The sequence below is a fragment of the Zootoca vivipara genome, chromosome 13 (assembly GCF_965207765.1).
Source record: "Zootoca vivipara chromosome 13, rZooViv2.hap1.1, whole genome shotgun sequence".
In the NCBI taxonomy this organism is placed as follows: Eukaryota; Metazoa; Chordata; class Lepidosauria; order Squamata; family Lacertidae; genus Zootoca; species Zootoca vivipara.
Window position 1 is genome coordinate 6,768,116 of NC_142596.1, and position 26,303 is coordinate 6,794,418.

At 44.1% G+C, this 26,303-nt stretch overlaps 1 protein-coding gene across 5 annotated transcripts in view; it reads left to right on the forward strand.

The window, feature by feature from the left end:
* NEDD4 (NEDD4 E3 ubiquitin protein ligase) overlaps nt 1-26,303 on the forward strand; it is a 49,517-nt gene that overhangs the window by 17,068 nt on the left and 6,146 nt on the right. Inside the window, exons 1-18 of one of the 5 annotated variants that reach the window (XM_035130937.3) lie at nt 1,766-3,368; nt 11,349-11,399; nt 11,928-11,989; nt 12,874-12,976; nt 13,930-14,090; nt 15,118-15,235; nt 15,771-15,935; nt 16,187-16,252; nt 16,970-17,089; nt 19,450-19,656; nt 20,727-20,804; nt 20,971-21,025; nt 21,125-21,183; nt 22,966-23,031; nt 24,265-24,494; nt 25,130-25,251; nt 25,356-25,426; nt 25,590-25,685. In XM_035130937.3, the coding sequence (XP_034986828.2) occupies nt 1,950-3,368; nt 11,349-11,399; nt 11,928-11,989; nt 12,874-12,976; nt 13,930-14,090; nt 15,118-15,235; nt 15,771-15,935; nt 16,187-16,252; nt 16,970-17,089; nt 19,450-19,656; nt 20,727-20,804; nt 20,971-21,025; nt 21,125-21,183; nt 22,966-23,031; nt 24,265-24,494; nt 25,130-25,251; nt 25,356-25,426; nt 25,590-25,685 (3,249 nt within the window). In that variant the 5' untranslated portion in view covers nt 1,766-1,949. Of the gene's footprint in view, nt 1-1,765; nt 3,369-11,348; nt 11,400-11,927; nt 11,990-12,873; nt 12,977-13,929; nt 14,091-15,117; nt 15,236-15,770; nt 15,936-16,186; nt 16,253-16,969; nt 17,090-19,449; nt 19,657-20,726; nt 20,805-20,970; nt 21,026-21,124; nt 21,184-22,965; nt 23,032-24,264; nt 24,495-25,129; nt 25,252-25,355; nt 25,427-25,589; nt 25,686-26,303 lie in introns of those variants that run through there. The other 4 variants (XM_088657462.1, XM_060282815.2, XM_035130940.3 and 1 more) reach the window with 4 other exon arrangements.

Consider the following 26,303-nt stretch of genomic DNA (forward strand, 5'->3'; position numbering starts at 1 on the left):
TTGAACTACCAACCTTCTGGTTAACAGCCAGATGCACTGACCTGTGTTTTTGGTCTCCCATCAGTCTGACTCCCTCAGCCAACATAGCCAGTGGCCAAGGATGAGTTGTGGCCCTCCATCCATATTCCAGGAGAAAACAAAGACCTAATAATACCTTGTTAGTGGAAACTGTCACAACCAGCTTACTTCCGTCGCTTTTTCCAGTTGGCATGCTGTATTCTTTTCACTCACAAGATCCAGCTAAGAATTAAATTGGCTCTAGCACAGGATTTTCAAAGACTGTTTCTCTTCCTCATAGAGAATGTAAAATGCTGGGTTTAATGGAAAACTCCCTGAAAATGTAGTAAAGGTTAAATAAATACCTAGCAGAAAATATTCAGTCATGTGATTTACACAGGAATAAATGGTTCAGTGTTCTCTGCTGCCTGCAGTTTAATTCTGTGTTGCTGTGGTGGGATTCAGAAATGTATAGTGTGTAACTTCTGGGTATTTAAAGATTTCTGTAACTGGATGAAGGTTTGCTGGCTAGCATAGATGTTGGAGCAGAGCATTTTCCTCAAAGTGCCACTAGGTGCCAGGAAAGAATCTGACTTAGGAGCAGCGGTGGCAGCAGCACAAAAGAGAAAAGGCAAGACGTAAATGACAATCATGAAAGTTAACATTTCAAGCAGATCTCAGATACACTCCCATTTGATTTCTACCACTGTGAATGTGCTCTTAATAGAGGAACTGCTTGTTTTGGTGGTGTTACAGCAGAAATGGTCTTGAATACCTGGGTTTCATAAGAAGCTAGGATAATGGTTTGGTATGGTTCCAATGATATTGGAATACTGAAATTTGCTTTCAACAGATTTCTAAATGGAACTCTTATTACAAGTACAGTCATACCTTGGGTTATAGACACTTCAGGTTGCACGTTTTCGGGTTGCTGAGCCCAGAAGTACTGGAATGGGTTACTTCCGGGTTTTGGGATTCGTGCATGCACAGAAGTACTAAATTGCGCTTTGCGCATGTGCAGAAGTGCCGAATTGCGACCCGCGCATGCGCAGACATGGCGCTGCGCGTTGCGAATGTGCCTCCCGCACGGATCAAGTTCGCAACCCGAGCGTCCACTGTATATCTGTATATGTAGGGAATGTTTTTCCGCACCTTGTATAAAAAATAACTTTCTCTCAGAGCTCAAGCACCAGCTAATTGTAAAAACAGTCCGCAAATTTTAAGCTATAAAAGTATGGGCAGAGTGTAAAAAAAATAGTGCTAGCCCTTCCAAAATCTGCTGGTTTCTTGGGGACCCACCCATGGTTTTTCATCTGTTCAGTCGCTTCTCATCATTAAGCCCGCCCACCTTCGAATATGAAAGGGCTGTTTTTCTCAGTAGCTGCCTTTAATTTAAAAGTTTGCAGTAAGAACTTCTCTCAAACTGAAGTTCCTTGCTATTTTATGCAGGGCATACTCTTATCCAGTTACTAGCACTATTGATCTTTCAACAGTGAATCCTTGATAATTATGTGGAACTTGGTTCCTACCAACTTCCTGTAACTCTACACCACTGGGTAAAAGTATTAGTGGTCATACATTGCTAAAGAAAGCACAGACCCAGATTCAGCCAGGGCAGCCGGGGGAATCTGAAGGAAGAACTGCTGTTGAATTAATTTGCCATGGAAGGGTAGAATTCAGACAAGGCTTCCAGTGTTGGTCCACTGCAGCTGAGTTGAGCTTTAAAGGTCGCTTGGCACTAAGTGTTTTGTAAGTGAATGTGCTCTTCACAACAAGCAACCCGTGGCAGGAATGACTTGCTAAATTCAGAAGGCACTCTGGGTAACAGCTACCTGCATTTCTGTGGTCTTCATCTGTTATTCTGAAGATTAACTGGCAAGTGATTGCGGGCAGCTGCTTTCCACTTAAGAAGAAAAAAACTCTCTGACCTTTATCTTTGGAAATGAGGACAAATGGCAAGGCAGTTGCGGCTGCATTTTGCAGCTGAAAGGAGTCACACGGATCCGTTATCAGAGACCCTTGGAGATGGCTGGTATAAAGAAGATACCCGCATGTACACCCAAAGTCCTGAGTCGAACGCTGCCCCTTTTATTGTTGAAATGAAGCGGAATCCCAAGCGAATGCAGGAAGAAAACAAACTGCCAGTTTTGTCCCGAAAACCCAAGCGGAGTGCTTCGCTGAAGATTTCCTTGCAGACTTCTAGAGGCAATGGATGTTTGCAGCCCGTGGCCTTGGAAGACCATACTTCCCTGGTCAGCCTAAGGAAGAAAGGGGACTGTTGTAACAGGAATGCGACTGTCGGTCAGTCTCGCCAGCTAACAAATGGCAGCGGTCTGGCTGATACCGCAGCGTTTGGTGGGGTTCCCAGCAGTTTCTCAGCCAGTGACAAAGGAGCCTACAGCAGCGCAGGGAGTGACTATGGGTCGTGCACAAGTACCACAAGTGATGGTGGGTCCTATAGCAGTAGCATCATCAGTGACAGCAGTAGCTGCCCCTTTTCTGCTGGAGAAGGCTGTATTTTTTCTGGTAACATGGTCTGTGGCAGCTCTGCTGCAGGTCGAAGCGCCCACCGCAAATCCTCCATCCCCCACAGGAGCAGCACTGCACAGAATAGTGTTAGCAGAAATATTTTTGACCAAGAAGATTCAGAACAAGCTGCGAGGACAACAAAGCTGCCACCATCAGCAAGAGAGACAAATGCTTCCTTACGACGCTGCTCATCTCTGGTCATTTTCCCAAGGAGTCCTTCAGATACGCCGCCAGTATCTCCAACATCTCCTCCACCAGCTCGGCGACCCTCTCAAGTGTCTCATAGTGAGCAGGTGCAAAGCGAAGACATGTCTGGGGGATCCCTCTCTACTGTAGTCAATGGATTTCGGCTTTCTAAAAGTTCTTGTTTTCCTACTGAAAGTAGGGATGTTAGGCAACTGCATTTGAATAGCTCGCTGTGGGAGAGAACCTGCCGTGAGCAAGGCACCTGCGAGGAAATACCAAATGGAGGCTCTTGTGTTTCATTTCACCTCTCCAATGGAGCACGAGCACCGAAGGGTGACACTGTGTCCTCTTCCAGCGGACCCTCCGTAGCAGCCCACCCTAATCGAAGAGTCAGACCTACGGCGTCAGCCTGTTTGCCCTCGAATTTGGAGGATCCTGCTAGCATAGGAACTGAAAAGAGACCATCTTCATGGAGGAGCAAGCCCCACCATGGCCTACAGAGGAGCCTCTCACTGGGATCGTCCCAGCCTTCATTTCTATCCAGTTTTAAATACAGCTCCAAGGCAGGAATGTCACATTTACACATACAGTTTGGATCCGAGAGAGAGGGGAAGCCCAGTGGAGTTCAAAGGAGTACTTTGAGGAAACCTCTTGAGGTGAGTTCCTAGCTCCAAAAAGAGCGACCTCTTGCATGTGATGCTTTTTATTTACACTAAAATGGGGTTAAACGTCTGTGGAACATATTTTAAAGCCCTTTTTATTGTATTATAATTAATAGATCACTACAGTGAAACAACACGTGTGTTTAAAATTGGCAATCTGGTTTTAGCTGTATGTTATTAATTGCTGGTTTTGCAGTGACTTTACTGTACTTAGGTTCCCTTTCCATGACTGTAGCTACTCTCTGTACCTAAAAGGTTTTCCACTATAGGTTTTATAATAAGCCTTCAGACCTCAAGGGAGCACGTAGCATGTTATATTCTGCCCATCAATCTTAATTTCACTTTAAAACTCTAACAAGTTACACATATTTAACAGAAAGGGGGAAGCAAGGTGCTTGTTACTTAACTGAATATTAGTGGGTTTTGTTTCATAGTTATGTTTTAAAAATAGCTTTCTCAGGAGAAGATAGGGCTGAATGTCAGAATATATAAATATTTAAAAAAGCAATTTAGCAACCTTCGGCCATAGCTGTCAAGTTCTCCCTTTTTTTAAGGGAAATTCCCTTATGCTGAATAGGCTTCCTCGTGAGAAAAGGGAAAACTTGACAGCTATGCCTTCGGCCTAGAAGTGTACTCTGGATCAGAAAAGGGGCATAACTCCCCCCCCCTTCCACAAATGGCTATTTTAGTAACGCTACTTGCTGAATGAACTGTGAGCTTTGCAGACTGGTGTGGCATGAGAGGCGGGAAATGCCCAATCGATCAGCAGCACATTCTTTTAGCAGCTGGTTGTCAAGGAGTTCTCATACGGCCCTAATTGTGCAATCACAGCAGAAGAGATTGTTGGCTTCAATTCATATAATTCTGGAAAATAATTTCAGGGCAAACTTCTTCTTTTTCTGAGACCCTAATCTTGTATAAATAGCAGCTGTGAAAACATTTTAAGATAATTTGTTAGGATGTCTTGCTGCTGTGATAGCAGTTCATCTAGAGACAAATTTAAAATCAGACATGAAATGCAGAGCATTAGTAACAGTAGTCAAATATGGTTTTGATGCCAGGCTTACTGTGTTTCATCAAGAGCTTGTGCACTTATGCAAAATATATCCATACTTGGATAAAGACTGCTTGGATCTGGGTCTCAAGTCAAATTTGTACTTCATTAGCTGGGCAATATGAAAAGAACTCTTTAATGCAGTGATTCCCAAACTTGGGTCTCCAGCTGTTTTTGGACTACAACTCCCAGCATCCCTAGCTAGCAAGACCAGTGGTCACGGATGATGGAAACCGTAGTCTGAAAACAGATGGAGACCCACTTTTTGGAAGCACTGCTTTAATGCTTATGGGGGATGGAGCCTGCAGCCCTTCAGAAGTTCTTCATCTAACTCCCATCATCTGCCTTCATCAGGGACCACACAGGCTGATGGGAGTTAGAGTTCAGCAACATCTGGAGGGCCACATGTTCCCTACTCTTAAATTTGGGTAGCCAAAAAAGAAATTTGAAATAGTGCTGTATGACCACATTCTTATTAAGTTGCAGCTGAAGGAGTTCTGTGTTAAACAAGCACTGTTTGAAAAGTAGCCTTCCCAAACAATTTTGTTAAATATAAGTGTTGTCTCTAATTATAGTTCTGTATTGTGATTCATTTTAAAATTAACAGTCCTGAAAATACTTCCTTGACTCCAGTTAGTCTGGCCTAGTATAATGATATGCTGAGTCTCATTTCCAATTTAACAGGATGATATTGGAGTCACATTTAGTAATGTCAGCTATCTATGCCGAGTGTCATGAAATTAAATTTGTGCTTGGGTTTCAGACTTCAGTGTCTGCAGCAGCAAAAGGCCTGTTGCCTGCCTGCTCTGTAGGTCTACTTGCAAGAGTTAAGCTTCCCGTTCTCCATAATCCACAGCTTTTTTGTAAGGTTTCTGTGCAATAAGTACTTAGTGAGAAGCATTGTTTTGCTGTCGGATCCTGGAGCTTTGACTTGAAAAGTTTGGGAGAGGGAACAAGCCACACGTGAAGGATACAGCTAGAGTTTTGCCAGGTGGAGAGGAGAATGGGAAGAGTTTTTTTGTGTGTGGGGTGTGTATGTGATAGTTTCCACCTTACACATACACACACCGTTTGCCAGCAACGTGCTTGTCTTGGCCTGTCGTTGGTATCACATGCTGCAAGAAGCCTGGGGAGCAGATGAGAACACTGGGAACAGCTGGCCCATATCAAACTGATCGGTCCACAGTTTTATAAAAGATACATTAACAAGGCACACAGCAAGTCACCCCAGCAGGGGGACACCAAAAGGAAGGCACCAGAGAGAATTGTCCCTTTGGGTTGAGTTACTCCTTCGGGCAGCAGTGAGGTCATAGACATCACATTCTGAGATTATTATTATTATTATTTTGAGAGGTTGGGTAACTCTTGAGTGAGAAACAGACATAACGGAGTGTGTGGGGCGAGTTTTCAACTTAGCCTCTCAGGGAGATGAGGAATGCCGGGGGGGAACAGCTGCTTTGGTGAGAGCTTAGATCAGCTGTTCCCAGTTACACACTTGGATAACGGGGAATTTGTGATGCGAGCACAGGATGAGTGTGGTGGGATGTGTTGGAATAAGCATGCTGGGGTGACATGGGGGGAAATGGGTATCCTATAACAAGTTATTTCTGGGAGGGAAGATATGTTATGGTGAACAGAAAAATAGAGGGAGAAGGTGGCACCAGACCTTTGGTTCTACTGACCCCATTTTGCAGATAACTGGTCATTTGGCTACTGAGGCTTCTAGCCTGGTGCTGCTGTTGATCAATGCCAGGTCAGTATATAAGAAGACCACCTTTATCTATGATTTAATATTGCCAGTGAGGGAACTGACTTGTATAACCAAGAATTGGGTAGAGTGACTCTTACTCAACTCCCCACCCCCACCCCCCAGACCAGTTCAGCACCAGTCAAGACATCTGATAACTAGAAAGCCCTTGGGCTGTAAGGTCATGTACCTGTTAGGCTTGTCATTGAGCATTCTGCTGAAAGGGCCTAAACTTGCTCTGTGCCCCTATGTTACCCTGAATCAGTTTCTTCGGAATCTTTGTCCCCAACCATCTTGCCATATGCCATCGTATTTGCATGTCCCAGAAGGCTAGCAATTATACAGGCTGTTAGTGTCAGTGATACAAATTCTAGATGTTTCATCCTGGCCTTTGCAGATGTTAGTAAGTAGGTAAGGAGGTCCAGCTCCAAACAGATAAGCATCTTACAGGATTGGTCTTTTTGGATTGTTGATGGTGAAGATTGTGCGTCAAGCTCAATACAAGCTTACACAGTCACCTGAGTGAGCATTATCCCTCATAAAGGTGGGTTGAAGTGTGGGTGTGTGATACACACTCCAGAAATTGGACTAAAATTAATTGCAGTTTGCATTCTTACAAGACATTGCTTCTAAGCTCATCTCAAGCAAAGCATTGTTGCATTTAATGAAATAGAACGAAATGGGTTTGTTCCATGTGTGGGGCAAGTGCTGAGGGCAACATTGCAACACATGGGAACTGTACTGTGTTTGTGTCCAGGTTTGGGATATGGGTGATGCTTCACCTGATATGAGCCTTGACTCAGTTTGGAGTGTGTCTTGGTCCTTCTTTCCCATTTTGACTCATAGAATCTTAGATTCCGGCTGTTTAAACTTAGGCCAAACCTGTATCTTCCTGAAGTTTGCAAAGAACACATGCACTGCCAGTTAAACATGAAGCCACCTTTCTGATGTTTAGAATTAAGTCCAATATGTAATGCAGTGAAACTGAGATGGTAAGAAGAATATTCTGAGGTCCTGCCAGTCTTTCCCCACCTCCATTGTTGTGGACTGGTGTCCCCAAACCAAGGTTAAACAAAACAAGGTGTGATATATTCTTGGTATGTTTTAGTAAACTGTTGATAGGCAGGCCCTGTTACTTATGCCAGCAGCAAAACTCTGATTTTCTGGTAATACTAAAGCTGGTGTTTGGTTTTGTCTGTGTAATACTTTTTTTTTTACAACTAACTTCCATTTTCAAAACAAAATAAAAAATAAAATTCCTTCCAGTAGCACCTTAGAGACCAACTACGTTTGTCATAGGTATGAGCTTTCGTGTGCATGCACACTTCTTCAGATACACTGAAACAGAAGTCCATTTTCAAGTCATGCAGATTACTGCATTCTGTTTCTTCACAATGATCTTTCTAGGACTGACTTGCAAGTAAATATGACTAGGTTTCGCCTGTTACTCATCCGTTGCCTTTACTGTTATCATTCTGTAACCTTCTGGACTTTGACTCAGTGTCTTGAGAGCCTTGTGCCCCCTTAATTCATGTCACCTGTATCCTCCCAGGTGCTTCTGAAAACTTGTACTTGATTGAGAAGAACCTGTGAAGCTGCATAAAGTTATTGGTGTCCCTGCACAAATGTTTATCCGGTGTCCTGACTCTGAGGAGATGAATTTCCTCGGCAGGGTGTCTAATTTAAACCAGAGCCTCCTTGGCATGTGGACTTCTCTTTCTTCTGGAGTACATCCAGCGATATATCAAGAACTCTTTGCTTAGCAAGTACCTAGCACAATTAGTCACAAACTGTCCCTGGTATTTCTGTGCTCACTGCAGGAGTGTGTGTTTTTGTACAAACTTCAGCATCCATCTTACTGCCCTGAAAAAAAATTATCTCGTATAATTTGTAGCTGCCAAAATGAAATAAGAACTGAATCAAATTATGAAATACGGGAGGAACTTGAAGTGGTGGCGGGGGGCGGGGAGAGGAGACTGAAGTGGTGGAGAAGTTCTCAGACCTTGCTACAGACAAGAGAGCTGTTTAACTCTTTAAGACAAGCATAATCAAGTGTCTGACCTTGTCCATGGCAAGCAGAAGTTCCCTTGGAAGCACAGGCACTAAGAATCTATAGCATAAGGGGGAAGGTATATCCTAGTATGCATTTTTTGTTTCCCTCTAGAGGTCCGTGTTTTGAGTCCCATTAAAACAACATTAGATTCCAGTACAGTATAAAAGATGGGACACTTGACATCTGTATAAATTCTAAATAATTTTTAATAACCTTGGGCTATTAAATAGAGCATGTGATAAACAGAAGCTCCAATTTCCCAAGGTGGACAAGAGACAAATATTTGGCAATGCAATCTTATTGTGTATGTGTATATTTGAAGACCAGGATACCTAAATCATCATCTCGCCCAACCAGTCCCTGGTTATGGGTTAAGAAACGTCAACTTTGGATCTCTAACAGTTTTGAGATATGCCAGTGAGCACATTCATCTTTTAGTTGTGTCAGCTCTGAAATTAAGGTTAAGAATGGTTTCAGGTTAAGAACAGACCTCTAGAATGAATTAAGTTCGTAACCAGAGGTACCACTGTATCTTGCCTGCAGACTGGCTCTAACTGACTGGTCTGAGGATGTTTGTCAACTAGAATTCATCCTGCTTTGCCCCTGTCATTATTCAGCTGCTAGAGTTTTAACTGAGACTCAGAAAGCAGATCGTATGACTAATCTTACTTCATCTCCACCGACTACCCATTCAAGCTGCTGGTGTTAGCATTTGAAAGTCCTTAACGGCCTAGGACCAGGAAGCCATCAGAATTGCCTTCTGCAATCGCTACCCTCACAGAGCGAATCTCCAAGCTGGCAGCGGAGGAGCGGTGGATTTTTCCTAAAACAAAGGATTTGAAAACATTGGACACCGTGGGTAAGGGAAAGAATTTTTTTTTAAATTAATTGAAAGGAATTGGCCATGGGAGGAGATTAAAAAAGATTTAAAAATGCACTTCCTGCATTGTAATCTGTGCGGCTCCCATGGAATCTGAGATACAACATCATCTGGCTCTTTAGACTTTTTAGACTTTCAAAAGGAAATTCTGGAACTGCTTTTGGATATTAGGGATGAGTTGCGGCAGAATAAGATACAGATTCGCAAAATAATACAGAACTGTATGGAAAGTGAAAATGGATTAATTCCAATAGAGAATGAAGAAAAGCAAGATGAACAAGCACCAGCCGGGGACAATGTAATTGACCGTAAAGAAGAGGAGGAAGAGCCATCAGTCCAGGACAATATAATTGAACTTAAAAAAGAGGAGGAGGAAGTATGGAACATTGTTCCCCCAGTGGTAGAGGGGGAACAAGATTCATGTTCGATTCAAGGAGTCCTCAAAGAAGAACCAGCATGGAATAATGTCCTCCCAGTGAGAGAGGGAGGGCAGGATCCATACTGGGGCCTGAGTTTAAGTGGAATAAAAATTGAGATAGGGCTGAAAAGTGGAAACATAGCTGGATGGTATTGTGCTACAGTTAGAAAATTGGGGGGGGGGCAAGCAGGGGACAAAGATGGGAGAGTGGTAGATATATGGCGAAAGAGTAGGAGTAGGGTGAGGAGTAACAATGGGTTATTTTCTGATTGATTATGATAGTCCGAAACTGGAACGTTTTATGGAGCTGGCTGATGCATCTGGGAGATCCGGAAACCAGGGGAAGGGGGCTAGAATTAGATATAAGTGGTTAAAGGTTAATATGAAAGGAGAAATATTATTTGAATGTATGGAAAAATTTTGGGGCATAAATTGTGAGGCTAAGGGAAGAAATAGAGATGGATGGGAAAATAAATTTAGATATGGATTAATTAATGAATTATAGGTTGAGAATAGTTGATTTTTTTCTTTTTGTAAATTAGAACTGGTTGTGAGATAATGGAAAAATTGCATTAGAATGATTTAAGATGATAAAGGAAAATTGCTTAATTTAGATTTAAAAATGGACCCGGTGTGGGGGGACTCGAGGAAGTCCACAATGTCAAGTTAATGTAAGAATTGATAGGTTGTTCTTTCTTTTTCTCTTTTGTTTATGTTTTATTTTTATTTTTTTGCTTCTGGTTTTTGTTTTTGTGATTGAAATGTTTGAAAAATCAATAAATATTATTTGAAAAACAAAACAAAACAGAATTGCCTTCTGCCACATGAACCTGTCTGACCTGCTGTGTCCCATCTATGTTTGAGGCAGGCGAGGCCTTCTCTGTGGCGGCACCTATATTTGTAGAGCCGTCCTTGGGGAGATTTGCCAGGCTCGTTCTTTGCTTTCATGTGGACAATCTCTTGTTGGCTTCGTTTTAGTTTTGTATGACTTACTGACACTATCTGTTCCTCAGATATGATGTTTTAATGTGAACTGTTGATTCGTTTTAAAGCTGTGTTTTATCACTGAATGTTTTAATAAACTGGTTGTTAGCTTTTTTGGGTGTTGCATAGGAAAAGTGGGATGGATATATGTTGAATGAAATATTGGGGAAAGAGCAGAGAATAAAAAATGAATCCTGTTTTTGAACTTAGGCAGCAGCAAGTTGCTCGATAGTAACCCTAGGTAAAGGTAAAGGTACCCCTGACCATTAGGTCCAGTTGCAGACGACTCTGGGGTTGCGCGTTCATCCGCTCTATAGGCTGAGGGAGCCGGCGTTTGTCCGCAGACAGTTTTTCCAGGTCATGTGGCCAGCATGACTAAGCCGCTTCTGGCAAATCAGAGCAGCGCACGGAAACACCGTTTACCTTCCCGCCGGAGTGGTACCTATTGCACTTGACGTGCTTTCGAACTGCTAGGTGGGCAGGAGCTGGGACCGAACAACGGGAGCTCACCCCGTTGCGGGGATTCAAACCGCCGACCTTCTGATCGGCAAGCCCTAGGCTCTGTGGTTTAGACCACAGTGCCACCCGCGTCCCAGAGATAGTAACCCTAAACCCTCAAAAAAGGAGGCTTGTGAAGGAAGATGCATTGCGTGTTTTTGAGTAAATCAGAACAAATGTCTATTTATAAAGTTTCTTCCACTATTCTTGGTGGCTGATGCCTTTGTTCTCTGTGTGGACCTGCCTCGAGAACACACAACACATTTGGGGGGGGCCCTTTTGCTTAGACAGAACCTTTTCTTAAAGGTTGCATGCCATTAATTCTTTTTTCTCTTCCTAGACGAGAGATGATTTTCTTGGCCAAGTAGACGTGCCTCTGGCTCAACTGCCGGTTTGTATTTGTTTAAAAATAATCTTTTGCTCTTCAGTTCAAAATTCCTCTGTGTCTATTTTTTGAAGGGAGATAGATTGTCCTAGGTACGTAGTACCTTTGACAGAAAGCATTTGCAGCAGCAGGTAAACTGATCTTGGTTATACCCTGTGTAACCTGTCTGTACCTTTTCTCACCAGAGAGGTACATGCTCTGGTTATCTCCCTCTTGGACCACTATCCTGACAGACAGGATATCTTAAAGAATGGCTCAGCTCCTGGATCCAAAAGTAGTGAGGAAGACATCCCTACTTACGAGGGCTAGAGAAGGCAGATATCTTAAAGAGAGACACCTCTGGCAGGGTGTAGCTGTGGCTCAATGTCTTTGCCATTGCAACGAGCATGGGCTGTTGCTGCTGTTAAACAGGATGATCTTTGGAGAAGTGTGTTAAAAAAAGTGAACACTGCATAAATTGTCTTTTCTCAACTGAGGAAAGCATCTATTTTTTGCTTGGGTGAAGAAAAACCTGAAACTATTGTTTGATTTCAGACAGAGAATCCAACTACTGAGAGACCATATACGTTTAAGGATTTTCTTCTTCATCCAAGGAGGTCAGTAAACATCATACCTGGAAAGCACTGAGCATCCTGATCTGCACTGTACATTAACATGAATGTTCTCTCTCTCATTCTTGGTGGTAGTGGCTTGTATTCAGAAAACTTGTCCTTCTGTTGTCCTGTGGCCAGCCGGGTACCTCTGGGAAACCTATAAGTGCAATAGCAGTCTCGCCTCAACTGGTATTCATAGGGAACCACATGCCCATCATGAGTAGCACCAATGGATGGCCTTATCCTCCTCCATGGATGTGATCAATCATTTTTTAGAGTTGTACAAGTTTGGTTGCCACTGCTGCATCCTGTGGCAATGAAATCCAAGTTTAGCTTTGCACTGTGTGAAGAAGAAGAAGCAAATCCTTTTGTCTGGCCCATGTCTCCTGTCCATTGAAAGCGAATGGCGGGGAGTTTCAGGACAGACAAAAAGAAGGCTTCCTTCACACAGTGTATGGTTAAAATGGATTCCACTCATCCTAGATGGCATGATGGCCATCAACTTGGACTGATGTACAAGAGGATTAGACAAATTCATGGAGGAGGGATAAGGCTATGTATCAGAAGCAGTATACCTCTGCCTACCCGTTGCTGGGGATTGTGAGTGGGAGAATGCCATTGCACAGGGTTTCTGGTTGTGGGTTTCTCATAAGCATCTGTGAGAGCCAGCCAGGTAGGCTTTTGGTCTGATCCAGTGGTGAGGCCCATCATCTTCTTGTGGGCTTCCAGCTGCAGGAATAGGATGAAAGAAATAGGAGGCAGCCTGGGTGGGTAGATGAGTCATGGCTACTAGTCCAGCATGAGCCAGGCACTATTTATAAATGTTTGCAAGTGTTGGCATTTTAACAGGCTCACAATTTTTTACAATTCTTCCCCCTCCACTGCAGCCATAAATCCAGAGTGAAGGGGCATCTCAGGTTAAAAATGACCTACATACCTAAAAACAATGGATCTGAGGAAGATGGCACAGAACAGGCAGAAGAGCTAGAGGTGAGTGGTTTGGTCTTTGGTGTGAAATGTGGCCTGATCTGGTATGATGAATTCAGCCAGCACATGTGTTTCAGGTGACTTTAGTCATCGGAATGAATTCAGCCTCCGGCCACATTGAGAAGGGGTCCCCACTAAGTATGTGCCACAAGATTAGCATCCGCTGAAATTGGATCAGCAGCAGTTCTTGAATAGGGGCTTCCAAACTTCATTCAGATGGTCCGTGGCATGCCTGTGGTTTTGCACTTGAAGGTGGGAGGCAGTTCATCCATTGTGGTAAATATTTATATTGATTTCTGATTGTATTTTTATTGCCTCTTTTATTTATTATGTTGCATTCCACAAAATATTATATGTAAGAAGTTGAAGAAGCAATAAAAATATAATTTATAAACCTTGTAGCATCTATGCTTCTATGAGATTTTGAATTGAGGGGGAAATGAGTGAGTGAGGTATCTGAGTGAGAGACCCCATCACAACACCAGAGTTGTTATAAGCCCCATATAACACCCATGTATTCATTTATCAGCAACCCTTCATATAATCGGATAATTCTTTAAATTAGAATCATTGTCAGTATCTCATTCAAAACAATTAGGATCTGGATTAGGATCCATCTGACTTCAATGACGGATCAGAATGTTTGGTGTTTTCACCCCTACAATAGAAGCGTAATAAGAAAATAGACTTTTCTGGTGTCCATATCTGGATAGAAGGCATGAGGAATGCTGCATTATGGGAACATGGCCTGTCTTGAGTACTTGGCTGTATGTGCCAAGATTCAGGCAGCCATCACGGTGTTGATGCCATTGTTCATATGGCTTTCTTACCCGCCCTTCAACATAATCATAGAATCATAGAGTTGGAAGAGACCACAAGGGCCATCCAGCAAGTTAGAACCACATAAACATACAAGATTCAAATAAATTAAAACCATCTGCTCTTGTTGTTTGCAGCCTGGCTGGATTTTATTGGACCAACCTGATGCTGCTTGCCAGTTGCAGGAGCAAGAGTCTTCTCTACCCGCAGGCTGGGAAGAGAGGCAGGATGTCAATGGCAGGACCTACTTTGTCAACCATGAATCGAGAAGAACACAGTGGAAAAGACCAACTGCTCAGTAAGTCTTACTATGATCTTAATTCAAAATAGTTTGTGATAGGGATATTACTAAATGCATGTTACAAGAGAAGGCTTGTCTGTGGGAGGTGCTTAGGACTTCTAATCTGTGGATCTGATTCAAAATACTTTTTTGAGATGCCTTCGCCGAGAAAGCCGGGCGCCTTCTCGGGGAAGGAAGCCCCCTACAATCCCCCGCTGTGTGTCGGGCGGGATGGGGGGGAAGCGGAGGATCTTTCCTGTCTTTCCCCCCATCCCGCGTGTCACACAGCGGGGATTGTAGAGGGCTTGACATCCCGCCTGTGTGACAGGTGGGATGGGGGGGAAAGACAGGAAAGATCTTGCGCTTCCCCCCCATTCCGCCTGACACACAGCGGGGATCGTAGAGGGCTTGAGAAGAGGAACTCCTAAGATGGTCACTTTTTATAGACATTAAGGCCTCTTTTTCGTCATCTTCGATATCAGCCAGGCATATTTGGTGGGACTTGAGAATGAAGCTAGGTTTATTAAATTTGCTTATAGCTTCCCACTAAAAAGCCCTAAAATGAGTTAGAAGCAGTGACGGTGCCAGGCCATTTTGTGCTCTAGGCACATTATCATATAACAATATAACATACAACAAAAACTAATCTGTATAAAACCATGCCCCTCAAAGGTCAGTATTGCGCCCCCTGAGGTCTGTGCCCTTGGTGGCTGCCTCGTTGGCCTGATGATAGCACTGGCCCCGGTTCCAAACAAAAAAAATACAGTAATAAAACTACAAAAACAGATTAAACCCTTCGTCTGGAAGAGACCCGTGTCAAGCCTGAAGCTTGTCATGGCCTCTGGTCATTCAAAACGCTGAAAGCTCTGCCAAATGCCTGCTTTGGTCTGCTTTAAGCTTCTCAGCCAGCTCCATAATTTAACCTTGTGATCTGACTGGTCTCGCTCTGGAAGCAATCCTTTCGTTTACATTGTACCTCTTCAAATACTTGAAGCCTCAGAATCCACCCACCTCCCATGTTCCCTTAAACAACATTTTTGTGCAGGGACAACGGACCCGATGCGGAGACTGGCAACATTCAGCTGGAAGTGCAACATGCTTTTGCTCGCCGGCATCAAATAACCGAGGAGGCGGAGAATCTGGACCACAGAGAATCTCCTGAGGTGGGAACCTCACTCTTCATAGCTTTCATAGCATCTGCTTTACCCTGACTTTTGACACTTGAGATGCATATTTTTAGGGCTCGCCTTATTTTTGTAATTGTTAATTGTTTTAAAGTGTTTTTAATATTGTGTCTTAATGCTTTAACCTGCTCTCGGACCTTAGAATGAAGGTCGGGTAAATAATAATTGTTTTCACCTGTCTGTCTCGAGAGACAATAGAAGAGCATGTCAAAGTCAAACCGTTGGAGTTACAGCACCTGCTGTGGCTGCAGACACCAATTTGGGAGAGACATGTTTTGTTGCAGCTGGGGCAGCTGGAGGCGTCTGGTTGTGCTGCTGCAGATGCACCATGGCATTTCTTCTGTTTGTGCTCCTCCCAGCAGTCATTCTTCCTCTGGTCACAGCTATGGATAGACCTGACTGTCTGTCTCCAGGCACTGTGGTCATCTGTGAGGGATTCCCATACAGCGGGATAAAATGATGGCGATGATGATAGTGACATTAAAATTCTGATGAAATATTTAACGTTTCTTAGAGTTGGGAGATCATCACAGAAGATGAAGCAACTATGTACAGCAACCAGACTCCCCAAGTCACTGTGCAACACAATTCTGAGGCAGAGAACGGCCTTACAGAAGAACTGAGCACAGAGCTTACGACCTCTGGGAGTTCCACTGCTGCCCAAGCAGCTTCCTGCACTGTAAGCATGATGATAAATCAAACGTTGCATGCTTTAAGCAGCAGGGTCTGCCCCTGAAGAGGCTCTGTATCACACACTCTCCCAACAGCTAGCTTGTTCAAAGGGTAGCCTAGTTCCGTTTCCTGGTTTCTGGTGTATTGGGTAAGCATAGTAGGGTATGCCTGTACCAGGGGTTGTCACCACTCTGCATGTGCTGCTCATCACAACAGTAATTGTAGATCTAAAAGCCTTTCCCCCTCTTGTCCTTCAAGGACGATTTAAGCAGAAGTAGTAACCTGCAGACGTACCAAGCTGAAGAACAACCAGCTCTTCCTGTTGTAAGTTAAGCTCTGAATTATCCTGCCGGGTTGTGACTCTTTTCACTGCATGCAACCAAGTCACATGTGCTCGGTCCGTGTTACTGCAATCTTTTCACTACGACCTAAAGCAATAGGAGAAGATATTGGAATAGCGTTTAAGGGTTTCATGTGTTGGTTCAAGATCACCAAAGGATAGGAAAACAGATAGGAGAGAAGAACTAGTTTGGAAGGTGATTAGCTTAGCAAAGTGGTGGTGAGCGGAGGGGAACTTGTGTGTTTCAGAACTAACAGGGAAATGAGCAATTAATCTGAAAACAAGTAAAACTCCCTTCAAACAGCACACTGTTGGTGTTTGGAATTCACTCCTAGCTTCCAAAACGGGGCTAGGCAAACGTACGGATGATCAGAATACGGCTGGCTGACTGGGATGGCACCTGTAACCTCTTTCTATTGTTCAAATTGATTGCCAGTGGCTGGAAGGCCCTCCAGTGGCTGATGTTGCTTTATATTAGTTTACCACCTCTGGACTTGCTCACAGATAGAGTAGGAGACTGCCTACTGGGTGGTGGAGGTTGACTGTATTGGTAACTGCCTAACAGAGCATGTGGTGGCATGTACATTCTTCTCAGTTGTCAACTTGCTTCCTAAAATGTTAAATCTTTGTACTGTGATGTGTCTGAGCCCTGGGAAAAAATCCACAAGAAGCCTTTGCCAGCTAATTCTATCTTCTTCTAGATACTGCCTACTTCATCTGGACTGCCTCCAGGCTGGGAAGTAAGGAAAGATGACAAAGGAAGGCCATATTATATAGACCACAATTCCCAGACTACCACCTGGAAGAAGCCAGCTGTACAGGTACCTTTCCCCACCCCCCCACCCCATAGTCATCTGATCTAGAATTAAGATTGCTACATGGGGTTTGGCCAAGTCACTAAAACGCACAGCAATCAGTTCCTGTTTATTCAAGCTTTCCTTGCAAGTATCATTGGATAAGAAAACGTGGACCTTGTAGTCTTTCAGTCTTGTGGAACGCCCAACTCCCATCAGCCCAGTATGGACATTAGTCTAGGATGGTGGAAATTGCAGTCTGATCTCTAGAGATCCACAGGTCCCTTGTCCCTGTTCAGATAAACATTGCAACAAACTCCACCATCCCTGATGGTGTGCATGTCACCACTGAGTTTGCTTGTATCAACATGTATTTGGATGATAGCATTGGAAATTGCATTAAGGAGCTGACAGAGTTTGTCTCATCCTGTTTCCTATTGGAGCACCTTGAAACCAATGAATCATGTTTCTTTGAAATCTCTGAAGAATTGGTTGTCATCCTTTTTTCCATTTGCTCATCCCCTAAGCACAACCTACCATTTTGTTCCAGCAGCCCAAATGATGCAAGCATGTATTATATCCATCCAAGGGTCCCATGCTAAGGGCACTTCAGTACATGTAAGAGTTTACCTGAGCCGCTGTAATTGCAGTGCACACACTGGGCTTAAAAAAAAGAAAGAGTACAGGGGTCTTGTGCAAGATCTTATCAGAATTTCAGTATAGCTACAGTCTTGCACAAGACCTCTGATTAATTAAGATAAACTAACCAATAGGAATAGATATTGTCCCCCGCATCAAAAGCACAAATATTATTATTATTAATTAAACCTATTGTCACTCGGAGGTCTCCAAGTCACTTACAGCAATATATATGCATATTAGATATACACACACACACACACACAAAAAAACCGTAACAGAAGGGGAAGAAAGTGGATGGATCATGTAATACACTGATATGTCATCTAACATAACATTTATTGTATTAAAATAAAAACAACATGCCTGCCATATAAATTACAAACAACATTAACCATACTCAAATAATAAAGTTTACTGACACCCACTAATCCTATATAATAAAGTCCCTGTGTCTCTGCGTCCAGATTCCCTGTGTCCCGTTTTCCGCGCTACTGAGCATGTGCCCCAGGGACACAGGGATTGGACGCAGAGACTGCACACACACACGCGCGCGCGCACACACACACACACACACGCTCTCCCCACCCCACCCCTCTACCCTGCACTGGCTCAATAAGCAGTTAAAACAGAGGCCACCAGCTGGAAGGCAGGAGCAGGCAGCAAGGCCCCTAAGCAGGGCAGGCCCTCTCTCAACGTGCCCAAGGGCCTGAGGAGGAAGCCGGGACGACCAAAAAACCGAGGCCCCGGCTTCTCCTCACTAACAGGCCCGAAATTGAGGCCCAAACAGCGCAAGCAACCGGGAGACCCCCGCTGGGCCGGAACGGCCAGGAAAGGCGCGGGGAGGCCACCGAATGCTCAGCGCCAACCGCGGGACCCTCAGAAAGCGCCGGGGCGGGCGCAAGCCCCCCGGACGGCAAAGCTCCCTTCCAGACGCAGCAGGCAACTGAAAAACAGCCGCGGAGGCCAACAAAAGTAGCGGGAGCCACCCCCACCCCCCCACCCCCGAAAAACTGGGCGTATACCCCGGAGCAGCCGTCCAGGAGCAGCCGTCCAGAATTCGGCCACTGGGCCCTGGCAGCTATTGACGGGGGGAAATTAGGAACCAAACGGCAGGCGCAAAAAGCGCGTGAAAACAGGATGGGGAGGGATCCGCACTCCAAACACAAGCTTCGGAGGGGGTAAAGGAAGAAATACCCCCCGCACCCCCCAGCCGAGCCCTCGGCTGTAAAGGTAAAAAAAGGGGGGGGGGACTTTGGCTTGGGGTTTGGGAACGGGGGGGGGGAGAAAATTAGGGATAAATTAAGGATCAAAGGGAGGGGGAGGAACAATCAATTAGACAAGGAATAAAAGCCCCCCATGCGCCGCTGCCACTGAAAAAGGCCGATTGTTCTAGCGCCCGTTTATTAAACGGGCTGAATGGCACTAGTTAGTAGATAAACAACCATTTGGTGAAAAATAACTGGGGACTTTATCACTCTTGTACAAACCGTATGTGCAAATCAGGAAAATAACACTCTTAAGCCAAACCTCAGTAATAATTTTAAGACAAATAATTTGAAATTGCCTCCCCCCCCCCCCATTAAAAACAACCAACCTGTATTCTGTCAATTGTAAAACATGGTAACTGAGACTGGTAACATTTCCTCTTGTGTAATCCATCTCACAGATTCTGGCTTGAGGTGTTGAGCAAGGTCTTCCCTGCTTGCCCCGCGCATTTCACTCTACTTGCATTCTCAATTTTCCAGCAGGTCGGGGTGGATGTGGGTCAGCAGGCCACAACTCCACATTGTTCCTCCAGACAACAGTTGGCATCAGATGACTCACCGCAGCAGCCTTCGTTCCAGAAAGCCCCAGAAGCTGATCTAGGACTTCTCCCAAAAGGCTGGGAAGTTCGTAACGCTCCAAATGGGAGGCCATTCTTTATTGACCACAATACCAAAACAACAACGTGGGTAGGTAGCTTCTGGATTTGATGCAGCTGTGTATTTTTAATATTGAGGAGACAGAAGGTGGGTGGGGTGAAAGGACAGTTCTTTAAAGAGCAACACACGGTCCTTACACTAGTGAGAGTGTTTGGCTTGCTGATTGACCTTTGCTGAACTGCAGACACTTCCCAGCAATATCACGTGAAAGAGGAGGAATCTGTGACTTTCTCTGAGGAAGGGAAGGCCCAGCTTGACCCCTTGAAAGGCTCCCTCTGAGCTTGGTTTCCATGTGATCTGCCTCGCACAAGGCACTGACTTGCTAACAGGTCCTGCTTTTAAGCATCTTCCCTTCCTGATTCCTTGCTGTGTTACTTATCCTGCCAGCTGCTTCAGTTATACCCTAGTAGTTATTTATTTGTTTTGATTATAAAAACAAAAAACAGTAAAATAAGAAGAAAATCCGCTGGCCGCAAAGAAAACCAAGTTGAGAACAAGCCTGTTTCCATAAAACAAAGCTGAGCCAGAACTATATATCTCCACCCACCCACCCCCAGTCCAGTCCAGGAACTGGTCTCAAATACCTGCATAGCATGTCAATTTCTCTTTCTGGATAACATTCTGTCATTATCTGGAGGGAAGCTGCTAACAAAAGGAGAAAGCCCTGAGAAAGCAGAATTTGCTTTTGAAAGAAATGGGGAGCAGATAGAGCTGCTTAAATCTGTCAGATTTATGTTTTGTTTTTGTTTAATATGTGTTTATTTGGAAAATTTAATAAATTGTCTTTAAAATAAATAAATAAATCTGTCAGATTTGCTGACTGAAAGCGGCAGTTCTAAGCACATTTTCCAGGGATTAAGTCCCGTTGAACCATGATTTTACCCATGGAGAGAGGCATGGCTGGATTTCTATGGGGAAATCTTGCTCTCCATGAAGGGTCACATGGATCCCCCTGTTTGAATTCTGCCTCCAGCTGCTTGTGGGAAAGTAGAGTTCAGTGGCTTCCCTTGTGTGGAGCCCTTCCTTTAGCAGCCAGCTAGGAGCCTTAAATGTCCGTGGCTAAAACAGTAGCTTAACAGTGGTTTTTTTCCTTGTCAAAGGATGACCCCAGATTCAAAATTCCTGCTCATATGAGAAGAAGGACCTCTTTGGACCCTGCAGACCTTATCCCTTTACCAGTAAGCACCTGCCTCTTGGCCTTTTCAATACTTTGCATCCCTCAGATTACCATAAAGCACAAACATTTAAAAGGCTGCTGCTGTTTAAATCTGTGGAACCATGCCAGCACACCCATTATTTAGCATCCTGCCAACGGGTACTTACGATTTTCTCTCTTTCCTTTAGCCTGGCTGGGAAGAACGAATACATACTGATGGAAGAACATTCTACATAAACCACAGTATGTAGAAGATATAGCATGACTCTCCCTGATAAGATATAATACGACTCTCCCTTATTGCTCAGCCTTATTGCAACTAATACATATGTGTGCTTGCAGATACCAAGAAAACTCAGTGGGAAGACCCTCGCTTGCAGAATGTCGCAATAGCTGGACCAGTAAGACTTCCTAGATTACTTTTAAAGCAGTTGTAGCAACTAGCCAAGCATTTGCATCTTCTGTTCACCCCAGGGCACCTTCACCTCAGAAGTTTATAAGTCGGGTGCAGGTTAAAGATTTATCCTTCTGAGCAGTCGGCAAACTGTATGGTAGAAATAAGAGGATACAAAATGGTTCAAATGCATTGGTGCAGTTATTTTGAATGTGAGAAGTGACTGAAATGGGGCCAGGAATTGAATTAGTGGTGGGAGTCGATGGTGTTGAAGTTCACAGGCAGGAGGTGGGGGCAGAGCTTGTAAAGATGAACATCTCCTAGAGCTCAGTGATGTTCATCTGTCTATTGTTTTACTATTGTATATGTTTTAAACTGATTTTATCAGTTTATGCGGCCTTGGGAAAATTTGGAAAGGTGGCTAGTAAACATTAAGTGAGCTAAAGTAACCCTTCCCCCCTGGGGCTCTTTGAGCCAGTCCAGCATTCCAAACACCAGCTGGTAATGATGGTTTTGCAAGGGGAGTGCCTTGAAGGGCCCCCTCTCCATTGCTTCTACCAGGAAAATAAAAGGCTTGGGGTGAGGAGAGGTACTTGATTCCTGGCATGGATTCCTGGTACCGTCACTGGGCCTCTAACTTTGGAATTGACTTGGAAATGATGCATTTTCCAGATTTCTTTCTTTCTTTCATTCATTCTTTCTTTCTTTCTTTACTAGCCACCTTTCCAAATTTTCCCAAGGCGCAAAGTGGTTTCACCCATCACTATAGTGACAGTTGGATTTGAGAAGAATTTTTTAGACTCCCCTCGTTACAACTGAGCCATAACATTGAACCCAGTTTTATGCATCTGAATCCCCAAATCTTCATTTTATGCTTTCATACTGTTTCATTGATTTTGGGCTGTACTTTTCTTTTAAGGGATAGGGGATTTATATTGTACATAGTGTACACCACTTAGAGATATTTTGAAACATTAAGCAGTTTAGAAATGCTTTTAAATAAAGTGCAAGGCTCTCAAATTGGTCTCCAGCCACAGCTCAGTTGCACCCCTGAGATAAGTAGGTGGGGTGAACTCAAGCCCCTGTTGGCAGGCTCTGTGGAAACTATTTACTAAAGGTGGTATCTGAACCATTTTGGATCCATTGTGGGATCTGTTCCTGTTCATTATTTCCCCTGCACAAAATAGAAAAAGCTAAGAAGGTTTACTAAAGGGGCTGGTTTTGTGTTTGTGAGGGATAAGTGATCCAATTCTGGCTTGCAGAAAATGAGATTTTTTTTGTTGGAATAAATTTATATTAATACAGTGGTACCTTGATTTACGAACTTAATCCATTCCAGAAGTCTGTTCTTAAACCAAAGCGTTCTTAAACCAAGGCGTGCTTTCCCATAGCAGCGGGGGACTCAATTTGCAAATGGAACACACTCAACAGGAAGTGAAACATGTTCTTATTCCAAGGCAAAGTTGACAAACCAAAACACCTACTTCCAGGTTTGCAGCATTCTTAATCCAAGTTGTTCATAAACTAAGCTGTTCTTAAACCAAGGTACCACTGTATTTCTATAAAAAGTGAATTAAAACTTTGGGTAGTACTGTGGACAAGGATTGCAAAACAAGTGTGTGCTATAACTGAAAGATGCTCTAGTTACCTCCTGAGTGTCCTCCCACCCCAAATTCTGTCACAAAACTTTAATCCCCTGGCCTAAGTCCAAATATTTGCCCCAATGAAATGTGATGTTGGATACTTGGACATCTTACATTCTTCTACCCTTCCCTCTTCTTCTTCAAAGGCTGTGCCTTATTCCAGAGACTATAAAAGAAAGTATGAATTCTTCAGAAAGAAGTTAAAAAAGCAAGTAAGTTATGAGTGTAGTAACTTCAAAGTCAGTATGTTTCCAGAATGTGTGCTGCTTCTCCAGTCTTCTTCTCTTGCAATGAATGCAAAGATCAGCAGTGTTTCAACTCCCCCCCCCAAAAAAAACTACGATTAGTGATCTTCCCCTGCCCCCTGGGCTATGACAATGTTACATGAGGTAAAGGTAAAGGGACCCCTGACCGTTGGGTCCAGTCGCGAATGACTCTGGGGTTGCGGTGCTCATCTCGCTTTACTGGCCGAGGGAGCTGGCGTACAGCTTCTGGGTCATGTGGCCAGCATGACTAAGCCGCTTCTGGCGAACCAGAGCAGCGCATGGAAACGCGGTTTACCTTCCCGCCGGAGCGGTATCTATTTATCTACTTGCACTTCGAGGTGCTTTCGAACTGCAAGGTTGGCAGGAGCAGGGACCGAGCAACGGGAGCTCACCCCCGTCGCGGGGATTCGAACTGCCGACCTTCTGATCAGAAAGCCCTAGGCTCTGTGGTTTAGACCACAGCGCCACCCGCGTCCCATGTTACATGATGTATCACTGAACAAACCAGTGGAATGGCTAGTGTACAGACTACTTTAAATAGTCACTTGGCACAGAAGTACACTTGAACACGCATGCCCACCTTGTTAACTATGCATAAGAAAAACCTTGCTGGGTCAGTCCAAAGGGTACCCAAGGCCCATCAAGTCCAGCATCCTGTTCCCACATTGGCCCATTATGGAATGCCCACAAGCAGGAGCTGAGTGCACCAGCAGCGCTCCCCCCATTTTTGCCTTGTCCATGCCTCCAAGCAATACTAACTGAAACTCATCCAAGCCTTATCCTCTGTGAATTCATTTAACCCAGTCAACTGCCCTGTGATCATCAGGTGAAGGGCAATATATAGATTTAATAATAAAAAATACGTAGTCTTCCTTCAAAGCCATCCGAGTTGGTGGCCATCTTGTGGGAGTGAATTCATTAGCTATGTGCTCTATGAAAAAGTAACTTTAAAAAAGGTATACTCCTTGAGTGTAGTTTTTGTAAGCTTGGAGCATTAACAGTCTAGGCTGATATTTGTTAGGGCACATAACTTCAAATGTTCCATGTTTAATTGAAGAGCATTCTTCAGTCTTCATTGATCAAACTTCTTGCCAAAAGTGCAGTGCCCTGTTTTAAGTATCCTCCCTTCATTTTGCTTGACAGAGCACTCTAACAATCAGTTATCGTGTTTCTCTTCAGAGTGATATTCCAAGTAAGTTTGAAATGAAACTTCACCGTGCCACAATCTTCGAAGACTCCTACAGAAGAATTAGTGCTGTGAAGAAGCCAGAGTATCTCAAAGCCAGGCTTTGGATTGAATTTGATGGTGAAAAGGGTTTGGACTATGGAGGGGTTGCCAGGGAGTGGTTCTTCTTCATCTCCAAGGAAATGTTTAACCCATACTACGGATTGTTTGAATATTCTGCCACGTAAGTAAGACACCTACTGTGGCCAAGATTCTGCCGTTTTTCTGTGGGTGTGAAATGTTGAATAGCTTAAACAACAAATTAGCCAGCCTGCCATCCAGAAACTTCATATCTCATTTGAAGTTCTCCAGTGTTAGTTGTGTGTGTGTGTGTGTGCGTGCGCGTGCGCATAGAGGGAGCACTAAGTTTCTTCACTTGGCTAAACTTGGCTACTCTAAGGCTCCTCTGCCCATTTCTTTGAGAATGGCAGTTCTGCAATTTGAGTCTTAAGAACCAAATTTAACCTTGAGCAAAACTCCAGGAGGAGGAGGAGGAGGAGGAGGAGGAGGAGGAGGAGGAAGCAGCCCTTCTGCAACTCATCTTTGCACTTCTACCTGGATGGATGGCAAGTTTTGACTTCCTGGGGAAGGGCAATAACTCAGTAGCAGAGAGTCTGCTCTGTGTACTCGAGGTTCATTGAACTGCGGGTGCAGTACTCAGTATCTCCAGGTAGGGTTGGGGAAAGAATGTAGGGAGCCATTGCTGGTCCACATAGTCAAAGCTGATCCTGATGGACCAATGGCCTGTTCCCCGTAGGGCAGCTTCTGAGATGTTTGAGCAAATGTATATAGATCACACGGCCTCTACTTCCCTTGCAGGGATAACTATACTCTCCAGATTAATCCAAACTCCGGCATGTGCAATGAAGACCACCTTTCATACTTCAAGTTCATCGGCCGTGTGGCAGGGATGGCCGTCTACCATGGGAAGCTCTTAGATGGTTTGTACTTGACCTTACAGAGGCTGCTTCTTGGCCGCTATTATTAGCACTGTGCTCCATAACATTTCTTTGTGACCTAACTCTTCCTCTTTGTTCTCTTGCAGGTTTCTTTATTCGCCCTTTTTACAAAATGATGCTTCAAAAGCCAATAATTCTTCATGATATGGAATCTGTGGTATGTAACGTTCACCCCAAGCTGCTGCTGTTGCCTCACATTTTTATGGTGAATTAAATTGGTGCACATTCCTACCCATTATTTACATTTGTTAGCACCTTCCACCCAAAAGACGGTTTATGTTGCCGGTCTTAATCACTCATCCCTGTCATGTTCACTTTAGGACAGTGAATACTACAGTTCTCTGAGGTGGATTCTTGAAAACGATCCCAAGGAACTGGACCTTCGGTTCACAGTGGATGAAGAACTTTTTGGGCAGGTTTGTACCCATGGAGGGCTTAAATTAGAACACTCAAAAGGTACAGGATGCCTTAGATCAGGGGTAAGCAACCTAAGGCCCATGGGCCAGATGCAGCCCAATCGCCTTCTCAATCCGGCCCACGGACGGTCCGGGAATCAGCGTGCTTTGACATGAGCCCACGGCTGAAAAAGGTTGCTGACTCCTGCCTTAGATGGTTGCTTCAGTCTTCCCTTGTCTAATATTGATTTATTCTTTTTTGATAAGGAAACAGTAAGTTGATAAGTGAGTTGAATTAAGAGTTTTTACCTGGTCGTCTCAATATTTGTGGTCATCTACAAAATAAGTTTCAATTGCAGTGCAGACATGCATGGCAACAAGCAAAACACTGCTACAAGCTTGTGACCACAAAGAATTTAGTCTCTTGAAACAAATGTAGGTACCAGGTATAGTTTTTCAGAGTAGCAAATGGTATTTTGTCATCTGACCAGGAGAGTGTTGCTCTGGCACCCTCAGAAGTCTGCTGGGACAATTTTGTGAGACGCTTTAGAGATAAAACATTCAGATTCAGACTGAATTGGACGCCATGGCTAGATCAAGTCTCCTACGGAGGTGTCCAGAGCACTGCCTGTTGCATCT